This window comes from Dysidea avara, chromosome 1 (assembly GCF_963678975.1).
Source record: "Dysidea avara chromosome 1, odDysAvar1.4, whole genome shotgun sequence".
Lineage (NCBI taxonomy): Eukaryota > Metazoa > Porifera > Demospongiae > Dictyoceratida > Dysideidae > Dysidea > Dysidea avara.
The window spans coordinates 20,406,109-20,426,914 of NC_089272.1; the positions used below are offsets into that span (position 1 = coordinate 20,406,109).

General features: G+C 37.6%; 1 protein-coding gene and 1 pseudogene across 1 annotated transcript in view; one reads left to right on the forward strand and one right to left on the reverse strand.

The window, feature by feature from the left end:
- The window catches only part of LOC136266803 (1-phosphatidylinositol 4,5-bisphosphate phosphodiesterase beta-1-like), a 60,866-nt gene extending 47,549 nt beyond the window's left edge, over positions 1–13,317 (forward strand). Inside the window, exons 30-34 of the mRNA XM_066061852.1 lie at positions 106–164; positions 1,215–1,272; positions 1,331–1,425; positions 1,488–1,663; positions 13,228–13,317. Coding sequence (XP_065917924.1) covers positions 106–164; positions 1,215–1,272; positions 1,331–1,425; positions 1,488–1,574 — 299 coding nt within the window. The 3' untranslated portion in view covers positions 1,575–1,663; positions 13,228–13,317. The remainder of the gene's footprint in view (positions 1–105; positions 165–1,214; positions 1,273–1,330; positions 1,426–1,487; positions 1,664–13,227) is intronic.
- Positions 10,798–13,272, reverse strand: LOC136266888 (uncharacterized; annotated as a pseudogene).
- Positions 13,318–20,806: the final 7,489 nt, after the last annotated feature.

A 20,806-nucleotide genomic window follows, 5' to 3' on the forward strand; every position in this document is an offset into this window, starting at 1 on the left:
AAAATAAAACAAATTTATATCAGCTTGACTGTTTGGGTATAGGTGTTCTTAACACATAAAATGTCAGTGTGGTCATACTTAATTACTGCTTTTATCTTTCTTAAGACTTTGTTACTGATTTGCAACGTCCTCGCAGTCTGTCAGTATCTTGTAACAAAACTGTGGTAGGTACATGTATGTATATGTCTATACTAAAACTATGTATGTACATTTATTTTATATGAGGGTGTGATATGAATAATGATACTATTGTTTGAAACTATACGTACATATAAATATACGTGATTATAATTTTTTTTGGCCACTCATTTGTGGAATATTCCTTACCAACTGACATTAAAGAGCTTCATTCTTTTAGAGACTTTCGAGACTATGCAAAAAGTGCAATTCAGTGTTGTTTGTGTGTGTGTGGTGTAATGTATGCTATTGTCTTGCTTTGTGTTAATGTATGCATATATGTTTAGTTTGTTGTAATTGTTTTTTTTGTATCACTTTAACAAGGAGGAATGACATTATGCCGATTGTTGTGAGTATAAAATATCAAATAAATATGCGGCTGATTGAGCAAAAACTGCCTTATCCATGCAATTTTTGAATTTCTTTTTTTATTTCTTTATTAAGGAGTAGACTGCCAATAGTTCAGTCAAATATGTGTGATACTATAAAGGATAATTATAGCGCTAATTAGCTAAATAGTAAGTGCAGCCTCAACAGGTGCTTTGATACTGTAACTATTGACTACAATACGTAGTCTGCAAAGATGAGACTTGGGTCAATGTGTTCAGAATGACCTGACAAACTTAACAAGGTATGTCACCAGATTTTACAAAACCAATCCAAATTTTTCATCAGGAAAATGAAATAGACCACATCATGGACAATTTAGGTATCAAAACTAGCTAAAATGAAAGCAAATTTACAGCACAGGTTTTTATTCAATACCACAGAGCAGCCATCCCCAGGCTAGGCAGAACTCCATTAAGACCACAGACCACTTGTACAACTTGACACTGGGCTTGGGAAAAGTAACCAGCAAAAGCCGACCACTCAATCCTGGTTGATTTTGACAGTGAAATTTGATAGTGTATTCATGTAGCGCTGTGTTCATAGTGAAAAATCAAATCTGCTCTCATGGGCAATAAGACTGGTTTTCCCAAATACAGTCACATGTTTTAATGCTTCATTTTAAGCAAGAAAGTTTTTGAATTTCTTAGAATGCAAGTAATGAAGATATACAATCACCCAAGACTCGAATTGCAAGAATATCCCTAAGTGAGTTAATACAACCAACAGCATGTGTTGTTAATGTTGTTTTGAACTGCTTATATAGCTACATTAGAGATTGACAATGATATACTCAATAAAGTGAAAACTCGTAATATTCCTGCTATTAAACCTAGTGACCTTGCAGTCACCAACAGCAAGGTAGGTATATATAAAGGTATTTAAAATTAAATGTATGGTTTCATAATGATTCATATCTACAGCGAATGGCAAAGTTTAACAAGAAAGTGGATAAAGAATATAATGCAATGGGAAAAGCACTTAAATCTGTAAAGTTATCTTTTATTTAGGAATTGGTTCTCATGATTCAATGAACTTTCAGAGATCTTCAAGCAATAGAATTGACTTAAAGCTGTTAAGGACTAAATCATCAGAACCAGTAAGTGCTGTTAGTTTAGGTACTAGTGTAACTACATAACTTAAAAATGAAATATAAGAGACATGATGATAGTATTACAACATAGTTGGGACCATCCCTACTATGTGATCATAATTGTTCAATGCTAAAGTAGGGTATTTCCCACACAGCTACTGCATGGGATATTCCCATGCAGATAAATTTAAAATATTAAATACATTTTTGTTATAGCAAAACAAAACATGATGTATTTTGTGTGACTATTCTATTAGAATACATTTTAGAATACAGTACCTGGGTATTGTATAAAAGTATTAGGGTATCTCAGTCTCGCTGTTTTCAACAAGTGAGCTTCTGATGAAGCTGTCACATTTGATGAATCATTAAGTGCTGTTTCTTGTAGTGAAACTGATCATTATATAGGTCCAACTTCCCACTCCCTTTTATGGTAATATATTAACAATAATCTGAACTTTGAAGGGGCTATAGAAGCACCTATACAGAACAATTTTAAATTGTCTGCATGTATGGATTCCTCATATGAAAAAGATAATGATGAGAAGTTTAAGAGATGAAAGGTAAAGGAAAAGCATAGGAGTGGATATTAACTGATCACATGCCACAAGTGAGTTTGTTATTGTTTCATAGCCTCTAGCCTTTTGACTATGATCAGGCAGGCTAGTCAGCTGGTTGGCTGATACATATTTCACCTTAAATTTCTACAATAGTTTCATCAGGTCACTTTTCTATCACTAATCACGCAGTTTTTTTTCTTCAGAAAATTAGTACAGTACGTATGCATGTTGACATATACCTCATAGGCATGCAGATAATACAGGCACGTTCTTTCATGTTTTTTATGGATACCAGATGAATATATTGCATTCAGCTGCAGCCTGCAGCTATACAGTTGCAAGATAGATTATATGGTAATATCAAACAACAACTTTTACATATGAACATGCATAGTGTAAGTTATTTATTCTCGGACACCATGTATACTTGGATACTCTTGTAAACTGATCAACTGAATTGCATGAAATTTGGTGTGAATATAGCTTTCATGTAGCCCTTCTAGATCTCCAAGTTAGAGGCTAAAATCATTTTTGGTTGCTTCACTACAGCTGCTTTTTTGGTTGCTTCACTACAGCTGCTCAAAATTACTGCTGGAGATCCTTAATTCACGGACAAATTTTGTGTATTGTCAGTCACAGCCCAGCAACCCTACACCAAATAATTTGACGACTTACTACCAATACCATCTGTTAGAGCTATTCATTGGCTATCAGCACATGTACTGTCAGACAATGGCCAGTATTTCCTATGACAAATAATTAACCACTTACTACCAGCACCATTTGTTGGGGCTATTCATTGGAGCCATAGTTCATTTCTGTCCATTCGACATACGTGGTCGGAAATATGCAGCCATGTGATGATATTTATTCTCGAACACGTGTTCTCTGAAGTTAGATGCGACTGTTTGTCAAGGAGGGTACGGGTGTTTACTGGAAAGCCGGTATCGTTCTTTGCTCCACTGAATCAGGTAATTAGTCTTATGTGGCCAGACTCTCGCGTTTTCCTTTAGTCTTTGTTTCGAGGGATAAAGCTACCGAATGATCATGGCCACTAGTGAATAGCAGCATACTACCTATTATAGAGTGTACATATTATCAAGTTGCTTGTCATACAGATTTACGTGTTTTCACCAGTCACTAATTTCACTACATAGCTACACAAACATAGCTCACCAGCTAGCTTCCCAGTACTTACTACACCAACAAATTTTTGGTGCCAGGGATCAGAGGTAGTAAAATGTTTTGTCTATCCCAAAATGCTGTCTTTTTATCTCTAAATTCTCTAAAATGATATTAGTGAATGGTTTGAAGAGGGGTTTATTTTCAATGCATCAGCAAAAATTTATCAAATAACTTTTACCTCACTTAACCTGTATAGCTATTAGATACATGTATACAATACTTACAGTGCCATTAATAGCTATAGTATAGCTGTACATAAATTACACTATCAGCATTGTTCTGCATACATACATATGATTTTGTTACTACAGTACAATAATTTAATTCAATCCAGTAAAAATCAGTTGTATAGCAATCAGTAATCATAAAAGGATTTAGTTACTCTCACCAACAGATTGTTATTCAGATCTGCCTTTTGCTAGCCAAAGATTTGCAGTGTTTGCAAATGTACTGAAAAGTAGGTCGGCTGGCTGTTGCCTTAGAAATTCCTATGCAACAACAATGATCCCATTCTTTGTAAACCTCTCACTGGACCCAACTTCTTGATCATGGATGGGAACACTTTGCAGAGGTGCACAATGAGATGTGGGGTGTACCTACACAAAAAAAAATTTGACATCTGTAAAGTTATCAGCCTATATAATTTCTCTGTTAGAAAGTACTGTGCTATGAAAGCATTAAACAGTTTGACAAATGCTACTTTACCTTAACACTTTCAATTATAAGTATGCAGTATCAACAATTCTACTATACAGTGTGTACAACTTAACATTAACCCCATATGTAACATTTTAACACCTTTCTGATGGTCCCCCTCCCCCCAAGGTCAGGGCCGCCCAGCGAAATTAAGGGGCCCAGGGCAAAGAGTTAAAGTGGGGCCCCAGAGGCAAGGAGGTTTCCATGCTGAATCACAACTTCACCCAAGCTGTAAGTTAAAGACCAAAAAAAAAGGTGATGCCCTGCTAACAATGACAATAGCTACCCCTCACCAACCATATCAAGACACACGGTAGTGTGTCGTGCGGCCCAAGAAGCCGGCGCGCCACACTGAGTATATTTACAGGAAGAAAGTAAACGCGATTTCACACCTTTGTAGCTCCGTGATTCCTTATCCGATTGAAAACAAAGTTGCTACAGACGTGCCGGCTAGGTAGGCGAGTCCACATTCTAAATTTGAAGAAAATCGCTCCAGCCATTTCCGAGATACGAGCGGCCAAAGTTTGGGTTTTTTTCTTCGTTTTTTTCTACTTCTACTTCTTCTTCTTCTTCTTTTCGCACACTTTGCAAAATCCGCAATAAAACACGAATGCGTGCTCCAATCGGGCTGAAATTTTGCACACTTAAAGGGCTCATTAAGGCGAATCTCAGTACCAAGTTTGGTAGGAATCCGATGAACATTCACGGAGTTATGACCGATTATTTGCGTAAAATAAGGTCGAAGGTCTGTCACGCCCACAGGGTAAACCGCTTGAAGGAATGAGCTGAAAATTGCTTTGTAGTTGGAGTAACTATCATAGGAGTGCCTTTTTGTGGTTTGAAAGGAATCCAGTTAAAGGCCATCGAGATATAACACAAAACCCAACCTGTGTCACAATTACGCGATCGATTTTTATGAATAAAAAACTAATAGTTTTCACGCCTACCAGGCAAACCGCTTAGAGCAGTGAGCTGAAAATCGGTGTGTGGCTGGAATAATTATCATAGAAAGTCCATGCGGTAGTACAGAAGAATCGGATTACAAACCACTGAGTTATGATTCCAAAGCCAACTACGTGTAGCATATGCGAGATCGAGATACTCTAATAGAACAGTCACCCTAATAGAGCATTCAGCTAATTTATTTATTTACTCCATTATAGAATTCTATTACATTGCAAGTTATTCTATAGGGAGTTCAGCTGCAAACAGTTAATCTTATAGACAGTTCAGCAAGAAGCAAGTCACCCTATAGAGAGTTCAGTTACAGATATATCGCTGTAGTGATTTAGAAGAATCAGAAGATTACAAGTCACACTGAAGAGAGTTCAGCTATAAACAAGTCATGCACCCTGTGGAGAGTTTGGCTACACTCTCTAGAGAGTTCAGCTACAAACAAGTCACTGTGGAGAGAGTTAAGCTACAAAGAAACTACCCTGTAGAGAGTTCATCTATACACACAAGTTAACCTATAGAGACCAGCTGCAAACAAGTAACCCTGTAGAGATTTCAGCTACAGACAAGTCACTTTATAGTTTATACAATGTTCAGCTACAAATAAGTCACTCTGTAGAGAATTCAGCTACATACAAGTCACTCTGTAGAGAATTTTGCTACAAACAAGTCACAGTGTAGAGAGTTCAGCAACCAAAAAACCACCTGTAAAGAGTTCAGCTATACAAACAAGTTACTCTGTAGAGAGAACAGCTAGAAACAAGAGAGAGCTCAGTTAGAAGAAGTTTCCCTGTAGAGATCTCAGCTGCAAAGAAACCCTGTAGAGAGATCAACTACAAACAAATCACCCTGCAGAGTGTTCAGCTACAGGGGTATAAACAAATCACCCTGTAGAAAGTTCAGGTACATACAAATCACTCTATATAGAGTTCAGCTACAAAAAAAATCACTCTGTAGAGAGTTCAGCTACAAAGAAACCATCCTGTAGAGAGTTCAGCAACAAAGTTACCCTACAGTGAAATCAGTTTGAAACAAGAGATTTCAGCTACAAACAAATCAACCTGTAGAGAGTTCAGCTATGAACAGATCACCCTGTAGAGAGTTCAGCTATACAAGTCACCTTGTAGAGAGATCTGCTAGAAGAAGTCACCATCTACAGAGATCAGCTAGAAGCAAGTCACCTTGTAGAGAGTTCAGTGACAAAGAAACAATCCTGTAGAGAGTTCAGCTACAAACCAATCACCCTGTAGAGAGTTCAGCTACAAATAAATCAACCTGTAGAGAGGTCAGCTAGAAACTAGACACAATATAGGGAATCCGGTTACAAGCAAATCACCCTGCAAAGAGATCAGCTACAAACAAATCACCTTGCAGTGAGTTCAGCTACAAACAAATTACCCTGTAGAGAGATCAGCTACAAACAAATCACCTTGCAGTGAGTTCAGCTACAAACAAATTACCCTGTAGAGAGATCAGCTACAAACAAAACACCGTGTAGAGACTTCAGCTACAAACAAATCAACCTGTAGAGATTTCAGTTACAAACAAATCACCCACTGTAGAGAGATCAGCTACAACCAAATCACCCTGTAGAGAGATCAGCTACAACCAAATCACCCTGTAGAGAGATCGGCTACAAACAAATCACCCTCTAGAGAGATCAGCTACAAACAAATCACCCTGTAGAGAGTTCAGCTACAAACAAACCACCCTGTAGAGAGATCAGCTACAAACAATCACCCTGTAGAGAGATCAGCTACAAACAAATCACCCTGTAGAGAGTTCAGTTACAAACACATCACCCTGTAGAGAGTTCAGCTACAAACAAATCACCTTGTAGAGAGTTCAGCTACAAACAAATTACCCTGTAGAGAGATCAGCTACAAACAAAACACCGTGTAGAGACTTCAGCTACAAACAAATCACCCTGTAGAGAGTTCAGCTACAAACAAATCACCTTGTAGAGAGTTCAGCTACAAACAAATTACCCTGTAGAGAGATCAGCTACAAACAAAACACCGTGTAGAGACTTCAGCTACAAACAAATCAACCTGTAGAGATTTCAGTTGCAAACAAATCACCCACTGTAGAGAGATCAACTACAACCAAATCACCCTGTAGAGAGATCAGCTAGAAACAATCACCCTGTAGAGAGTTCAGCTGCAAACAATCACCCTGTAGAGAGTTCAGCTACAAACAAATCACCCTGTAGAGAGTTCAGCTGCAAACAAATCACCCTGTAGAGAGTTCAGCTACAAAAAAATCAACCTGTAGAGAGATCAGCTATATACTGTAGACACTAGACACAATATAGGGAATTCAGTTACAAGCAAATCACCCTGTAGACACTTCAGTTACAAACACATCACCCTGTAGAGAGATCAGCTACAAACAAATCACCTTGCAGTGAGTTCAGCTACAAACAAATTACCCTGTCAGAGAGATCAGCTTCAAACAAAATACCTTGCAGTGAGTTCAGCTACAAACAAATTACCCTGTCAGAGAGATCAGCTTCAAACAAAATACCTTGCAGTGAGTTCAGCTACAAACAAATCAACCTGTAGAGATTTCAGTTACAAACAAATCACCCACTTTAGAGAGATTAGCTACAAACAATCACCCTGTAGAGAGATCAGCTACAAACAAATCACCCTGTAGAGAGTTCAGCTACAAACAAATCAACCTGTAGAGAGATCAGCTATATAGACACTAGACACAATATAGGGAATTCGGTTACAAGCAAATCACCCTGTAGAGAGTTCAGCTACAAACAAATTTCCTTGTAGAGAGTTAAGCTACAAACAAATTACCCTGTAGAGAAATCAGCTACAAACAAATCACCTTGTAGAGAGTTCACTTACAAACAAATCTACCTGTAGAGATATCAGTTACAAACAAATCACCCCCTGTAGAGAGATCAGATCACTCTGTAGAGAGTTCAGCTACAAACAAATCACCCTGTAGAAAGTTCAGGTGTAAAAAAGTCACCCTATAGATAGTTTTGATACAAACAAATCACCCTGTAGAGTGTTCAGCAAGATAACAGTCACCCTGCAGAGACATCAGGTTACCCTATAGAGAGGTCAGCTAGAAGAAGTCACCTTGTAGAGAGTTCAGCAACAAAGAACCCACTCTGTAGAGAGTTCAATTAGAAACTAGTTACCCTATACAGAGAAACTACCCTATCAGCTATATGTAGAAACAAGTCATCCTGTAGAGAATTCAGCTACAAACACATCACCCCGTATAGATTTCAGCTACAAACAGATCATCATCCTGTAGATAGTTCAGATATAGATACAAGTCACCCTGTAGTAGGAGAAGTCACCTTGTAGAGAGATCAGCTAGAAACAAGTCACTTTGTAGAGACCAGCTACAAAGAAACCATCCTGTAGAGAGTTCAGCTACAAACAAATCACCCAGAGAGTTCAGCTATGAACAGATCACCCTGTAGAGAGTTCAGCTATACAAGTCAACCTGTAGAGAGATCAGCTAGAAGCAAGTCACCTTGTAGAGAGTTCAGCTACAAAGAAACCATCCTGTAGAGAGTTTAGCTACAAACAAATCATCCTGCATAGAGTTCAGCTGCAAATAAATTACCCTGAGAGTTCAGCTACAAACAAATCACCCTGTAGAGTGTTCAGCTAGATAAAAGTCACCCTACAGAGAGATCAGGTCACCCTATAGAGAGATCAGCTAGAAGAAGTGATCTTGTAGAGAGTTCAGCTACAAAGAACCCACTCTGTAGAGAGTTCAGCGAGAAATAAGTTACCCTATAGAGAGATCAGCTAGAAACAAGTCACCCTGTAGAGATTTCAGTTACAAACAGATCATCCTGTAGATAGTTCAGCTAGATACAAGTCACCTTGTAGAGAAATCAGTTAGAGGAAGTCATCTTGTAGAGAGCCAGCTAGAAACAAGTCACCTTGTAGAGAGTTCAGTGACAAAGAAACTATCCTGTAGAGAGTTCTTCTACTAACAAATCGCCCTGTAGAGAGTTCAGATGCAAACAAATCACCCTGTAGAGAGTGCAGCTACAAACAAATCAACCTGTAGAGAGTTTAGCTACATTTCAAGTCCCTTAGTAGAAAGATCAGCTGCGAACAAGTTATCCAGTAGGGAATAATAGACATGTAATAAATATATTTATATAATTACTGATAAAATCAAAAACAGTTGAAGTATTAAAAATCTGCTCTGTCTTTTTATTCTTCCTGTGGTAAAGAAATAGGATAGGTTAAAAAAGCCCCAAAGCCAGCCTATGGCCAGCCCTGGGAAATACAAATACAAAAAGAAGTGATATCTAATCAAAAACAGCCAAGCTGTAAAAAAAAGGTGCGGCCCCTAAAAAGGCCAAGGTGAAAAAAGATGTGAAATCCAAGGTGGCGGCCAAGAAATGGCTGTGATGGTAGGTTAATGGTAAAAATTTTAATAACGGCAATTCAGGTGAATTTGGTGCCGCTTGGTCTTGGCACAAAATTCACCTGAATTGTCATTATTAAAATTTTTACCATTAACCTACCATCACAGCCATTTCTTGGCCGCCACCTTGGATTTCACATCTTTTTTCACCTTGGCCTTTTTAGGGGCCGCACCTTTTTTTTACAGCTTGGCTGTTTTTGATTAGATCTCCTTATCTATAAGCTTGCTACACTGCTTCTCTGAAGAATACTGTGACTGCTCTATTAGAGTATATCAATCTTTTAAACAGGTATTCATTGGGCCTCCTGGGGCCCCTTTCAGGCTGGGGCCCAGGGCAAAATGCCCTAGTTGCCCCCCCCCCGTAGGCGGCCCTGCCCAAGGTGATCAGAGGATGCTGAGTAACCCATTTATAGTTTGGCCAGGCAACTGAGGGTGGACAGATATCTATGACGACAGCATGGCCCACTAATCTGCAGTGATGTGTATACGCTATATAACTCCCCTTTGCAGTGGCGGATCTAGGATTTCTAAAAGGGACTGGGGCTTCTGAAAGTTGGTATAGATGAAGAATATGGACATTAAAATTTTTGAAGAACTGAAATTGGATTTTAGGCTACTTTTAGTTAACAATTACATGATTTGAATATATAGGGCAAAAGTTGTGACTAAGCTGTAGTTTTGATTGCTCTATTAGAGTATTGTTTCGTGACTGTTCTATTAAAGCATCTCAATCGTTTTTAGTGTAGTGAAAGGTGAAAATTTGAACATTATTTAAACAACTGAACACTCAATTATCAGTGACTGTTTTATTACAGCATTTTAGTATGTATTGCTCTGTCAGGGTATAGCTCTGTAAAAGTGAGTGGGCTACACTAGTGCACAGGACATATCTGATGAAACTGGCACAAAGGTTTTTGGATAATGTCTTCCCCTACTGTACACATATACACTGTGTGTAACTTATTGCTACAAGCTATAATGCTGTTTGTTGTATGACCCACTGGCAGCTTGAGGTGACCAAAGGCTTATCATAGAATGCTTTCTGGCAGTTGCTTTAATTGTATAACCAGCCATATGGTGGACTTTGAAGGCAGAATCCTTTATTTATAATTGTTCAGCTTTGTATTGTTTATTCAAAGAAACCATCCTGTACAGAGTTCAGCTACAAATAAATCACCCTGCAAAGAGTTCAGCTGCAAACAAATCACCCTGTAGAGAGTTCAGCTACAAACAAATCAAGGTTCTGTTGATGAAGGATGATACATTTCTCACCACTCATTGTAACGTACATTTGTTTCTGCAGTCTCTTCAGTATATCTTTTTTCAAAAATCTTTCAACTCCTGTTGAGTATAGGTAGACACCTCTTTTGCAACCTGCAGTGCTTGTTTGTGGGGTGCAGGACTGCACAGGGGAAGAAATTTCAAGCCAGTGGGCTTAAGTGACTCAGGCTTCTTTGTAATCTCTCCAGTAGCACTTCTATCAAGTGGGTAAATTCCTGTGACACGAAAACCAGCAATGATATTACTAACTGACATAGCTGTCCAGGCCTGATGTAATAACTTTGAAAACACAAACCTAGTAACTACCTATCCAGGGTTACTTTTTACATATTCATGGCGTACTTCAACCCACTTCATTTTCAATGGCCCAAAACAGCCTTTGTCTAAAGGCTGGGTGATATGTGTTTTATTAGGCGGCAAAACAAACAAGACCACTTTAACTTCTGCAGCTTTGTAAATGGTTTGTGGATAGTAATGTGATGAATGTCCATCCATTAGCAGAAGTAGGGTCTTGAAGCTGGGGCATAGCACAAAAAGTGATATGTAAACCGTTTATCAAAGAGTTCTTGATCCACCCATCCACTTAGGGAAAGCTCATAAATTGTGCCAGGGATTTCCCCTTTGGTCAACTCATGTGTAGGCACCTTCCGATCTCAAATCACCATGGGTGGAAGGCAACAGCCAGCTGCCCTGATACATGCTAGCACAGTAATTTGTGCCTTGTCTCCTGAAGAAACTGCTGCTGCTGTCTTCGTGCCAACTTCCAACATGCATTTGGGTGATTTAGGACTCAATGCAAAGCAACTTTCATCCATATTGAAAATTTTACCAGGCTTGTCTCTTAGGTTGTACTTATCCAAGGTCTTCTCAAGCAGATCAAGTAGTTATCCATAACCTCACCATCAGTTGCTTTTGCTCTTGCTTGAGATAATGATACTGGTGTTCTAAGGGTGAGATCAGGGTGCCATTTGCAAAAAGACTCCCACAATCCATTGGTAATTTGTGGAAGTGACCCTTGCTTTCTGTAACATTTTCAACTATTGCCATAACATTCTTCTTTGACCTGGGATAGCCGGATAAACTGAACTAGCTCCTCCTCTTCTCTGTCACTAAGGATCCACTGTGGCCACTAATACTGCCCGGTAATACTTTTCCACACACCCTGTCCCCTAGTGTTGATTTGGGTGCATCGTAGGTTTCTGCTGCCTCTCTAATACTAAAATTTTCATACAACACAGCCTTCAGTGCCTTTTCCATTGACCCACTTCTTGATCTTAGGTTCATTCTTAGAAGCGCTCTTACTTTTCAGCAATTTGTTGGTTTTTGCAGGTCTCCAGGTTTGAGACTTCAGCACTCTTTCATTCAAATCACACTGCCACATCAACAAAAGGACTGCTTGAAAGACTTCTAGTATCTAAGTACATGATGAACATACTGTAATAATATCAGATGAAATTAATAAACATTTAGCTAGTTCAATAGTTTACTTACAAACAATGCAGCACTTCGTAATACAAAATATACATGCAAACTGTCATGTATAATCATTGCAGTTAAATTATTATATGTCTATATACCTTTAAAGAGTTACGTAACGTTGAGCAAGTCAACAATAAGCAGCAACTTGAACTTTTTATATATCCCATGCACTGCCATGTGCCCAATTAACTTGTGTCTGAGAAAAAGGGCCTGCATATTGATGACCACACCTTTCCGCTCGCCTTTCTGTAAATAAAATGGAAGAAAATAAACTATGGCTCTGCTGATAGCCAATGAATAGCCACAACAGATGGAGCTGGTATTAAGTGGTTAAATTATTTGTCATAGGAAATACTGGCCGTACATGTACTTGGTCCGAGGATACAGGATTTCGAGCAGCAACTTTGAAACGCTCTGGTAAAGCAACTGAAAGAGATTTTGAGCTCTAACTTGGACATCTGTATAGGCTATACGTAAACTATGTTCACACCAATTTTTATGTGATTTGGTTTGGTGGTTTACGAGGAGGAGCAAATAAGCTTATGTCCGAGCATAGAGGTCGTGACATGCCCAAATATTTCTTATCACAGCTCCCCTTTAATGAGATGGAAAGAAATAAACTATGGCTCTGCTGATAGCCAATGCATAGCTCTAACAGATGGTGTTGGTAGTAAGTTGTCAAATTATTTGGTGTAGGATTGCTGGGCTGTGTCTGACAATGCATGAAATTTGTCCGTGAATTAAGGATCTCAAGCAGCAACTTTGGACGCTCTAGTGAAGCGACCAAAAAGGATTTTAGCCCCTAACTTGGAGATCTAGAAGGGCTACATGAAAGCTATATTCACAACCAAATTTCATGCAATTTAGTTGAGCAGTTTATGAGAAAGAGTATCTGAGTATACATGGTGTCTGAGAATAGATAACTTACACTATGTGTGCTATTACTAGAATATAGTAACTGTTTGACTTAGTTATTGTGTTTATTGTGTAAAGCAAATGAAGAAGCTTCCTGAAGGAGGTATAATACAAACTGATCATGGTGATGAAGAATTACAACAACTTGAGTTTAGAATTACTGAAGAGGTATTTTATGTTATTTACGCATGTGTGATGTGCAATTAGCTGCTACTTATATACTGTGTTTAATAAGATACAGATACAATAAGCTAGTATTGATTTAAAGTACACTGTAGACTAGCTATAAGCAGTTACTACACAATACATAATAATTATTGTATACATAACACTGCATAAGGGGTATTTTTGAATGGTAGCAAATGTTTTGAAAAAATATTTACAAAAACTTGTGACATGCATGCCACTTTCCTGGCAGATGGCACGAGATTATTCTTTTCATTAGAACAAAAACTGTGTAGTTACATGTCACTATGGGGCTCTCATATCACCATGATGCTTTCTATTTAATGGATTTGGGAACACCACATACAGGGTAGGTGTGTGTGTGTGTAAAGATAATGTGGAGCCCCATTATGGGAGAGGAATTCCATTCTCACCATGAACGTGGTATTGAATAGTCTACCCAGTTTTCATCCAAAACAAATATTTTTAAACATACAGTGACCACACAATTAACAATTATTAATTTCAGTAGCTTTTCCTCACTTGCTGACAAGGAATGGTAAAATTATGCATTTAGGCTGTGTACGTAACTAATTGCTTACCCAGCTTTTATAAACTGTAAGTGCAAAAATTTTATCTTTGAAAATAGTTAGCAGTTATTGTAATTTTTTTTAATTTAAATTATTCAAACATTACCCATATTGGGTTGCTGAGCTGGGGTTATTACATTTTTAAGATGGTGCCCCTGTACTACTTGCTAGTTGCTGTGAAATAATTGACATGTAAAATTTTTAAGCATGTCTCTGCCTGATCACCTGTTCAATGGTATCAAGAAATGATGGTTATAATCATACAGAGTGTTGTTCACCAATGGTTGGGGTATGTCTACCAATTTTCATGATTTGCAACAATTCCTTACCTTCTGGAGCATTCCCTTATCACTGTACAAGTAGCTAACAGCCAAGTTTTCACTATTTTAAATTGTAAGGTCAAATGTATCAGATGAGGTCCAAGCAGAATAGTGGTTGGGGTTGTAGTCATTGAGAACTAAATGTTGTTTTCAAAATGGAGGAATGCATAGTGGTGGACTATGACCTAAAATTTGTTAGTTCAGTTTTTTATCCAATTCCACAAATGTATGCAGTCAGGTCCAGCTACCCCCAAGTTGGTCAGAGCTCCATCAAGGCATTATACCACTCACATGGTTCACCACAGGACCTGTGACATGCTACCAGTAACAGCTGACCACAGATATTTTGGCTGATTTTGACAGTGACAAATTTAATTACATATTCATTTAGTCTGTTGTATGAATGTATGTGGTGAAAAACGATACTGAGTGATAAGAACAATTTTCCCAGAGCTGGCCACATGTAAAATTTAATTTACCTTTATATTTTGGAAGTACATAATCAGCTGGAAAAAACTGTTTATTTGCAATCATTAGTATATACAAAAGATTCAACCCTCTTATTAAGCTTCGCTATTGTGACACTGATACTTACTAAGTTTGATCCAATCAGAAAATAATGCTCAGGAGCTGATTATTTTATTGATATTTCTGACTGCTCTATTAGAGTATCTTGACCTTCTTCCATATAGTACAAAATTTAAAAATCAACTAATACACAGCAGTAATTCAAAATGCAGCTATATGCTGTGTGGTGTGCTCATTATTTACTGTATTGTTGCATGTTCTCTTATTATGCTGGCATTATGATTGTCCAGATTATGGTGGCATAACTGGTGTGAGGTAAAAAGTTAGGTGGTCTTATTACCTAGGTCTACTGAGCAGTAGTTATGTGATTTATTTAATAGCGATACAATGAAACTACTGCTGTACTGTTATCATTACATGAAGAACAAGTTAAGACGTTGTTGAAGATGCATGAAAAGTAAGCACAATAGCTTGTACAGTGGTAGATATGTATTTACATTGTGCAAACAAATTTTAGAAATTGATGATGTAGAGGAATGTACATTTTTGCACATCTTATATACGTATACATAATAGTTGCTGCTATTCTAGAACAGACTACTAATTGACACTAGTAGTAGTATTCTAGTTGAAAGTAATAGGTTAAGGAAACATCTTATATATGATGCTGAATTAAAGTGGAAAACTGGAAGAAGCCAGTCTGGAAGGAAGGCTCATGTAGATGGATGCCAAATCTTGGTTCAAACATGATCAACTACTGTATGATAGTGCTATGAACAATGCTACTGTATTTGTGTATGTAGTTAACTGTCACCCAAAGTCTGCAAGATCTGAAGGCTATATATGTTTATATGCTACTCTCAGAGAACTATACCTCCCTCCAATAGTCACTACAGATTTGCATGATGAATAAATACATAGCAGTTACTGCATCCAGTTCAAACAAACACACAGAGTATGTGTGTATTACCATTATGGAACAAAATGTACACCATGTTTTACTCTTACAATTTTCTTAATTATTATTTGCTATATATTCCAGTATAGGGACCTGCAAGAAGTCATGTATAGAATCTGACACTGAAACTCATTTGCATGCAAACAGGTAGTGACTTGCAGATCCCCAGATTATGCTTATGTTGCAAGGGTTGTTTTTTTTTTAATTACTATTCTTATTTTAAAGGTGTGTTAGGTACAATACAGGTTGAAAGTTTGCTGCCACAAAGAGTCACCTTAAGAATTAAATCAAACCATCCTTATTATAATGATAAGTTTACGTAATACCAGTAGTTAATAGCTAGCAGGTAGCATCAGTAATATAACACTTCTGTTACAGAGAATTAGCCACATACCAAAGGATGATAACACATGCCTACTGTGATCAGATTGCTGGGAAAAACAAACAAAATGACAAGTCAGTATAAAAGTGTACATTGTACAGTTTTTGAACAAATTTATACACATGTGTTTTTAATGTTAGAAAAATGGAAGCTTCTATGAAACACTTACGTGTGGAAATAGCCAAGAAATGTGCTGAAAAAATTCAAGCAGTAAGTATACAGTGATAAAAATACATGATATTGTTAGCTACATTTGCTGAGGGAGAACATTACTTTCTCTGTACACTCAGTGAAAATGTAAAGTACATAAACTAAACCTTGCCAAGTACTTGTTTGTAGATATTGTAACACAGCAGGAAATTCTTATAATAGTATAAATGTACTGACACTATATCCTATAGTGTATTCAAGGCCTTTCCTATGATTCATCCATTGTTTTATACTCTTTTGTGGTGGATTTTGGAGGTGTATAAATTACATTTCGTGTTCACATAGACCCTTTTGTTGTGTTTATTTTGTGCTCTAACATTGGTAGAACTGGAAACATGTCACCACCTGAGGATTAATTTTTAAACCCATAATAACAGTTGTGGGTGGAGTTGTTTCTACTATATTTCTCTGTTACAAACAAGTGTCAAGGTACAACAACTACATAGGATCTAGACTTCAGACTACTTGAGATCTATGTGATTCCCTCAGATCCTATAGTAGCACTTTCGCTTTGCTCAGGCACCACAACACTTGGCCTTTAAGTTACTATAAATTACATAGACCCTTGTGGTCTGAAGTGTAACTGTATTACATAAAAATTTATTAGCTTCTAAATGAAAAGAAGAAGTTACAGATTACCAGGAACATTTGACAAGTGAACAACATTTCACCAGCTAAAATTTAAAAATACCTTTCATCTTTTTAGCTTTAGCTAAACAAATTGCCGCATCTTTTTCCTTGCCAAAATCCTAAGCCCACAAAATCACCCTCCTGATGCTGTACAGTATTAGTTAAACAGGCTCACCACATTTCTTAGGCTACTTTGATCTGACCATTAGTCATGTTAACTTCATTTCCTTGATAGATTACCTTGCAAATTTTTGCCTTCTGCACAAATTATTTTGTAATGTACAGTACCTAACATATACTGACACTATCTTTAAATCAACATTAGAAAATGATATGCATAATATGCTTTGATCTTTGGAGGATAATGAGGTCTTTAAAATCCACTAAGAGACCTGCTGGCAGGTTCTTAAATGGTTAGAGACCTGCTAGCAGAAAGACCTCAATGCATCACAAATCTCACTTTCGATCATTGATTTGCAATGCTCCCTCCAAGCATATTCAGGCTGATAGCCTGCAATGGATGACCACTCACCCAGGCCAACAGGTAGTTAACCACTGTATTCATTTTATAGGCTTGCCCAAAACAATTCGATTATGGAATCTAACGTTGTACATATGTTTGTTATGATGAATGGAGAAGTCCAGAAATATCACGGAAAATTCTATGTAGTGCCCATCTGTTTCTAGAGTGTTTTAAGGCTGTTTTCGTCTTCTATTGAACAATACTAAAGACCTAAATGGGTAAGCTTCCTTGTAGAAACGTTATTTTACACTACGTGTAATGTGGGTGGGGTCCATATTCAAAACCACGCTGGCTGTTCTTCATACTACTGTGGCGCCACTAAAGACACAACTTGTGACAAATCGTTCCCATCGTATAAATCCACACACGTTGCTTCTCTGACACATGTGTTCTTTACACTGCTGTGAGTACTGGCTACCGCTAATCCGAGTGCTAACCCGGGTCGATCTTATTGATCACTGCCCAGCTGTGTAGGTTCCAAGTCTAAGGCTTGTGTACTTGTGAAAGGAAGCAGTGCAAGCTTCGATTTTTTCAGAAGTTCGACAAAAGCACATTTAGTCTTCCGCAATTATTTTAACAGTGTGTGACGATTTCAGAATGACATATAACCCAGTCCCACAATGACTTTACCTGTATGCCCATATAAAATCCATACATTTTCTAAGTTGGTTAGAAACCATTCCCTCGGATCTTCGTGGTTTTTAAAATCCACGAAGATCCTTGTGCTAGGTCTCTAACCTACACTCAGCAGATATTTCCTAGATAGAGACAAAAGTGGACCACTGCTATCTCAGTATTAAAAGCAGCAGTGCATTTTTTGGTTTACATTTTGCCATAATTCCCAGAGCACCACTGCACAATACAATTAACTAACAACTATGTAACTTTCATTAAGTTATAGAAAGTGTTAGTGAAGTCAGTTATATTCCAATCAAGGCCAGTTTTGCTCAACTTAAGGGTGTGCTTGTTTCCTGTTCTACCTGGTGTACAACTCCACTGTAAAAATAGTCTCATTTGGAGAAGAACGTGGAACTACTCATGTGCTAAAATCGTTTGTTCTTCCTGTCAATGAAACACTACAGTGTATCTTAGCTTCTGTCGTTTCTATTATTTGCATATATTCTGCTACACCTGTATGTTTACTACTTCCATTGTTTTGACTTTGTCCTCTACAGATGAAAGAGTTACATACTTCAGAGCTGCAACGCCTAACAAGTTCTCAGATTAAGTACCAGGAACAATTGCAGACACGAAAGGAACAGGTAATATCTCAATTACTATTCTTTCTACATTAAACTGCCTACATGAAGAATATATGTATCATATAATAAATTTGTAGCATCTATATATGTTTGAAATGAAAACACACAATTTTTGCTTGCATATTAAACTGTAAGTAGCTATCTGTGCAAAAACAGTCAAGCTGTAAAAAAGGTGTGGCCTTAAAAAACCTGGGTAAAAGGTTGTGAAATCAAAAGTGGCGGCCAAGAAATGGCTGCAATGATATAGTGTATTAATGCTAATAAATTTTAACAATGCATGCATCATTTAAAATTTATAGCATTAACATCATTGCAGCCATTTCTTGGCTGCCACTTTTGATTTCACAACTTTTTTACCCAGGCTTTTTAAGGCCACACCTTTTTTCACAGCTTGGCTGTTTTTGTGTAGATATCACTTCTTTTTGTAATTGCAAGTTCCAAAGCCAGCTTATGGTTGGCCTTTGTACTTTTTTCCGCTTCACTACAGGAATCGTCGAAGACTGCGGAGAACTGAATTTTGAAGGCGCGAAGATAGCTGGGCAGATTCAACTCATGGGAGATGTCTTATCCTGAGGAAGTTTCCACAGCAAAAATGATTATCGTTCAAGCACTATTGAGCTACATGAAAATGGCATTTTCTCGGTTCTGTAAAACGAGTATGTCGCCTGCCTGCACTGGCTGTACTTGTCTGCACGACACATGCTAATTTCATAATTTTTGTAGTGCTCTAATAGAGCGCACATTTTTTTCTGAGCACTTCAATACAACACATATAGAATGTTCTAGAATTTTCACTGACAATTCTACAAATTATCTAGTGTAGTAAACCTGAACTTTCATCTAGTATGTAGAAATTAAGTGAGGTGAGCAACTGACAGCAGTGGCAGAGTGGTAAAGGCTTGGGAATATAGGTGTAGAGGTTCCTAGCTCGAAACCTGGAGAATTTTTCCGACATTATTGTGCACGTTTTTACATCTCAGTGACCATTCTATTAGAGTATCTCAATTGTGCTTTTTCACATGTTTGATTTTGCTTTATATCTGCTTAGCTAATACTCTCAGTACTTTCAAGCCACAAAAGGTTGCACTATGATTTCATGCACCGACCAGCTTTCAAGTTATTCCGTCAAGCGGATTACCCTGTAGGCGTGACAACAAATCACTTTTGTAATGTACAAAATCACAAATAATTCCATTATTCTTAGTTCAATCTGTAAGAAAATTGGGCTGTAATCGTGCTACATTATGCTCTTACTGCCCTCCAAATTTGAAGTCAATCGACTAAAGCATGCACGAGTTATAGCCAGTGGAGCGAAAAGAAGCAGATGAAGAAAAATGCGTACGAAGAAAATAAGACAAATTTTGAAGGCACATATCTCAGTGAAGGCTGGGAAGATTCAACTCAAATTTGGAATAGGAGGTACCCTACCCCAAAGGAGTTTCCACAGCAAAACTGGTTAATTTATGTTCAGGCACTATTGAGCTACGAATGCGCGTTTTCTTGGTTCCTGTAAAATACATACTTGTCTGTCACGCATACACACTAGCTGTACTTGGTCGCACAACACACTTTCGTGTGTCCTAATTGTCACATATCAAAATTGGAAGCTTTGTACCATTGATCCTTAGAGCTGCATAGGCCAACATTTTGTTTCTGTGTGACTATCAGTGTTGGGATAGTTATTTTTGAAAGTAACCTGTTACTTGTTAAATAGCTATTACTTGTAACACAAAGTATATGCATATTACCTATAAAATGAAGTTACTATAATAATATTATATACACTAGTATATTTTACAAAACAAATCCAAATTGCACATCAAGCAAAATCAAAGCAACACCACCAGTGGATAGGTACACTACCATCTGTTGGTTTTGAAACTCAGTATTACTCCAACTACTTAAGGCTGGTTTTAACAGACATCTTTTCTAGGTAATGTGGTAAGCTCGAATAACAATTTCTGGCCTTGTGAAGGACCTGGCTTCATGAGAATCAGTGGTGCACAGGTGGTTGGAGTCATGTAAACATTTTCTGTGTGGTTTTTGCTGCATATCAGCCACTAAGGAGCCAGCACAGCACTGTAATGTT